Source organism: Oncorhynchus masou, unplaced genomic scaffold (genome assembly GCF_036934945.1).
Source record: "Oncorhynchus masou masou isolate Uvic2021 unplaced genomic scaffold, UVic_Omas_1.1 unplaced_scaffold_3047, whole genome shotgun sequence".
In the NCBI taxonomy this organism is placed as follows: Eukaryota; Metazoa; Chordata; class Actinopteri; order Salmoniformes; family Salmonidae; genus Oncorhynchus; species Oncorhynchus masou.
The window spans coordinates 7-5,000 of record NW_027009466.1 but is presented as its reverse complement, the minus strand read 5'-3'; the positions used below and the strand labels follow the sequence as shown (position 1 = coordinate 5,000).

At 51.6% G+C, this 4,994-nt stretch overlaps 1 protein-coding gene across 1 annotated transcript in view; it reads left to right on the top strand.

The window, feature by feature from the left end:
• Window positions 1-3,552, top strand: part of LOC135534124 (uncharacterized) — a 19,260-nt gene extending 15,708 nt beyond the window's left edge. Inside the window, exons 9-11 of the mRNA XM_064961255.1 lie at window positions 724-774; window positions 1,028-1,123; window positions 3,420-3,552. Of these exons, the coding sequence (XP_064817327.1) occupies window positions 724-774; window positions 1,028-1,123; window positions 3,420-3,552 (280 nt within the window). The remainder of the gene's footprint in view (window positions 1-723; window positions 775-1,027; window positions 1,124-3,419) is intronic.
• Window positions 3,553-4,994: the final 1,442 nt, after the last annotated feature.

Here is a 4,994-nt window from a genome sequence, read left to right as displayed (position 1 = left end):
TTAGAGTGAGCTGCTGTCCCATCTTATTCCCCGTACCCCTTTCCCTTCCTCCTCCCTTAGTAGTTTCCTAGTTATCCCCCAGTAGTTATTACCTGGTTATTAGTAACCCTGCCCCGTTCTGGTCATCCACTAGTAGTTCATTGAGGAAGACCGTAGTTATTGGACAGTTACAGGTACAGACACATTAGCGACCCGGCTCTAGTTACAGACACACGGAGCGAGTTTGTAGTTACAGACACACGGAGCGACCCGTTTCTAGTTATTAGTAGTTTGCGGCCCGTAGTTATTAGTAGTTATTACGGAGCGAGTTTGTAGTTATTAGTAGTTATTAGTAGTTTGTAGTTATTAGTAGTTACGGAGTAGTTTGTAGTTATTAGTAGGAGCGTAGTTATTAGTAGTTTGTAGTTATTACAGACACACGGAGCTAGTAGTTTGTAGTTATAGACACACGGGAGTAGTTAGTTATTAGTAGTTTGTAGTTATTGTAGTTTGTAGTTATTAGTAGGCTGTAGTTATTAGTGGTTATTAGTAGTTTGTAGTTATAGTAGTTTGTAGTTATTAGTGGTTAGTTACAGACACACGGAGCGTAGTTATTAGTAGTTTGTAGTTATATAGCGAGTTATTATCCAGCAGCATTCTAATTATAGACACACGGAGCGAGTTATTTTCTTGTCTTTCTCTCGGAGCGAACCATGTAACCTCTCCCTTCCGTTGTGTGTGTAGACACAAGGAGCGAGGCGTCTGTTACAGATACACGGAGACCAGACCTAGCAGGTACAGACACGGAGCATCGCCTAGTTAAAATGGAGGGCACGGTGAAGATGGAGAACACGGCTCGTTAAGACCGAGGAGCCTCTAGTTCCTCCAGTCGCTCTAGTTACGGTACACGGAGCCTCCGGCCTAGCAGAGTGAGCTGCTGTCCCATCTCCTCCTTACAGGTCCACCCGACCCTTTCCCTTACAGGTACAGACACTCGAGGCGGCTCTCCTTACAGATCACCCAGAGCCCCTTGTACACACGGCTCTAGTTACAGGTACAGACCCACGGCCCCGGCTCTGGTCATCCACTGGAGGGTCACTAGTTACAGGTACAGACACACGGGCGCCCGGCTGGACAGTTACAGGTACAGACACACGGAGCGACCCGGCTCTAGTTACAGACAGACACGGAGCGACCCGGCTCTAGTTACAGACACACGGAGCGACCGGCTCTAGTTACAGACACACGGAGCGACCCGGCTCTAGTTACAGGTACAGACACACGGAGCGACCCGGCTCTAGTTACAGACACACGGAGCGACCCGGCTCTAGTTACAGGTACAGACACGGAGCGACCCGGCTCTAGTTATAGACACACGGAGCGACCCGGCTCTAGTTACAGACACACGGAGCGACCCGGCTCTAGTTACAGACACACGGAGCGACCCGGCTCTAGTTACAGACACACGGGAGCGACGCGGCCTAGTTACAGACACACGGAGCGACCCGCTCTAGTTACAGACACACGGAGCGACTCCGGCTCTAGTTACAGACACACGGAGCGACTCCGGCTCTAGTTATAGACACACGGAGCAACCCGGCTCTAGTTACAGGTACACACGGAGCGACCCGGCTCTAGTTACAGATACACGGAGCGACACAGACGGAGCGACCCGGCTCTAGTTACAGACACACGGAGCGACCCGTCTAGTTACAGACACACGGAGCTGCACCCGGCTCTAGTTACAGACACGGAGCGACCCGGCTCTAGTTACAGACACACGGAGCGACCTGGCTCTAGTTACAGACACAAGGAGCGACTCCGGCTCTAGCCGTACAGATGAAAGTGAATGTGATGTGTGCAATTTGTCAAGCGACTTTCAAGTTACAGACTGATCCCTCCCGGCTCTAGTTAAAAACACGGAGCGACCCTCTCTAGTTATAGACCTCCCCCTCCCTCTAGTCTTCCACGGACTTCCCCTCCCTAGTTACAGACCACGGAGCTCCCCTCCCTTACAGACCACGGGAGCTCCCTCCCTAGTTACAGGTCTCCCCGACCCCTCTAGTCTATAGACACACTCGGCCCGGCTCTTCCCACTCCCTCCCTCTAGTTATCCCAGCTCTCCGGCTCTAGTTCCCACTCCCACGGAGGCTCCCGGCTCTCTTCCCCTCTCCTCCCTCTCCTTCCCGGCTCTACTTCCAGGTACAGACCCCTCCCTCTCTAGTTACAGACACACGGAGCTCCCTCTAGTTATAGACACACGGAGCTCCCCTCCCCCTCTCCCCCCTCAAGGATGCTCCCCTCCCTCCCCACTCTCCCCTCCCTTACAGACCCCCTCCCTCTCAGACACGGAGCCCCTCCTCTCCCCCTCCCCCTCCCCTCCCTCTCTCTCTCCCCCTCCCCCTCCCCTCCCTCTCTCCCTCCCTCCCCCTCCCTCTCCCTCCCTCCCCTCCCTTCTCTCCCCTCCCCCTCCCCTCCCTCTCCTCCCCTCCCTCCCCTCCTCCTCCCTTCCCTCTCCCTTCCCTCTCCCTTCCCTCTCTCTTCAGACACACGGAGCGGCCCGGCTCTAGTTACAGACACACGGGCGACCCGGCTCTAGTTACAGACACACGAGCGACCCGGCTCTAGTTAAAAAACACGGAGCGACCCGGCTCTAGTTATAGACACACGGAGCGACCCGGCTCTAGTTACAGACACACGGAGCGACCCGGCTCTAGTTAAAAAACACGGAGCGACCCGGCTCTAGTTATAGACACACGGAGCGGCCCGGCTCTAGTTACAGACACACGGAGCGACCCGGCTCTAGTTACAGACACACGGAGCGACCCGGCTCTAGTTACAGACACACGGAGCGACCCGGCTCTGAGTTACAGACACACGGAGCGACCCGGCTCTAGCCGTCAATGAAAGTGAATGGGATGTGTGCAATTTGTCAAACTTTCAAATCAACTGATCAATTCCGCTCTTCCCTCTCCCCCTCCCTCTCCCCCTCCTTCTCCCCCCTCCCTCTCTTCCCTCCCTCTCTTCCCTCCCTTCCCTCCCTCTCTTCCCTCTCCCCCCTCTCTTCCCTCTCCCCTCCCCCCTCTCTTCCCTCTCCTCCCTCCTCTCACCCCTCCCTCTCTTCCCTCTACCCCTCCCTCTCTTCCTCCCTCCCTCTCCTCTTCCCTCTCCCTCCCTCTCTCCCTTCCCTCTCCCTCTCTCTCTTCCCCTCCCTCCTCTCTCTCTCTCCCCCTCTCCCTCCTCTCCCTCTCCCCCCCTCCCTCCCCTCTCTTCCCCTCCCTCCTCTCTCTCTCTCCCTCTCTCCCCCCTCCCTCTCTTCCTCCCTCTCCCTCTCTCTCCCTCCCTCTCTCCCCCTCTCTCCTCCTCCAGTATCTACACGCTTCAGGAGAGTCATAGCAGCAGCGTCTCCCTGTCCTGGAGGAAATGTGGGTGTGGTCAAGGCCCCTGGCCCTGCCCATGGCTGTCACGGTAACCAAGTACCAATCGGGTACCACCTACGTCATCGTGGTGGGCAAGGACCGGTATGGTCGCTACGGACCGTACAGCGACGTACAGACTGTCCTCCTGGCATAGAGACATGGCGGGGAGTTCTGGTCGTCTAGATTGAAGGCCACTTTCTCCTCCCTCCCTCCCTCCCTCCAGAGGTGAGAGTTGAAAGGTCACTGAGATCTAATGACCTGCTAAACTCCGGGAATTTTCTGTGCGACCATCTAAAGAGGAACAGGAGGAGGGAATAAAAATGATTTTGTTGTTGTGTGTTTTCAATAGCATTACCGATCCGATGAAAGATACTCAGCGACGCACGTCCCAACTCAACCCACAGGGGGGGGGGGGGGGGGTTCACTCCACCCTTGTACTTGATTTGATGAATTTAAGGTCACTATTTAGTGAGGAACTAACCTGAACGTAGACATAGTGGACGACATAGAGACTTCACTTCTGTTAGTGATGTTGGTGTATCTGTCCTAGTTGAGTCAACTCTGTTAGTGATGTTGGTATATCTGTCCTAGTTGAGTCAACTCTGTTAGTATATCTGGCCTAGTTGAGTCAACTGTTAGTATATCTGGCCTAGTTGAGTCAACTCTGTTAGTATATCTGTCCTCGTTGAGTCAACTCTGTTAGTATATCTGTCATAGTTGAGTCAACTCTGTTAGTGATGTTAGTATATCTGTCCTAGTTGAGTCAACTCTGTTAGTGATGTTGGTATATCTGTCCTTGTTGAGTCAACTCGGTTAGTGATGTTAGTATATCTGTCCTAGTTGAGTCAACTCTGTTAGTATATCTGGCCTAGTTGAGTCAACTCTGTTAGTATATCTGGCCTAGTTGAGTCAACTCTGTTGGTATATCTGGCCTAGTTGAGTCAACTCTGTTGGTATATCTGGCCTAGTTGAGTCAACTCTGTTGGTATATCTGGCCTAGTTGAGTCAACTCTGTTAGTACATCTGTCATAGTTGAGTCAACTCTGTTAGTGATGTTAGTATATCTGTCCTAGTTGAGTCAACTCTGTTAGTGATGTTGGTATGTCTGTCCTAGTTGAGTCAACTCTGTTAGTGATGTTAGTATATCTGTCCTCGTTGAGTCAACTCTGTTAGTACATCTGTCCTAGTTGAGTCAACTATGTTAGTACATCTGTCATAGTTGAGTCAACTCTGTTAGTGATGTTAGTATATCTGTCATAGTTGAGTCAAATCTGTTAGTGATGTTAGTATATCTGTCCTAGTTGAGTCAACTCTGTTAGTGATGTTAGTATATCTGTCCTAGTTGAGTCAACTCTGTTAGTGATGTTAGTATATCTGTCCTAGTTGAGTCAACTCTGTTAGTATATCTGTCCTAGTTGAGTCAACTCTGTTAGTGATGTTAGTATATCTGTCCTAGTTGAGTCAACTCTGTTAGTGATGTTGGTATATCTGTCCTAGTTGAGTCAACTATGTTAGTACATCTGTCATAGTTGAGTCAACTCTGTTAGTGATGTTAGTATATCTGTCCTCGTTGAGTCAACTCTGTTAGTACATCTG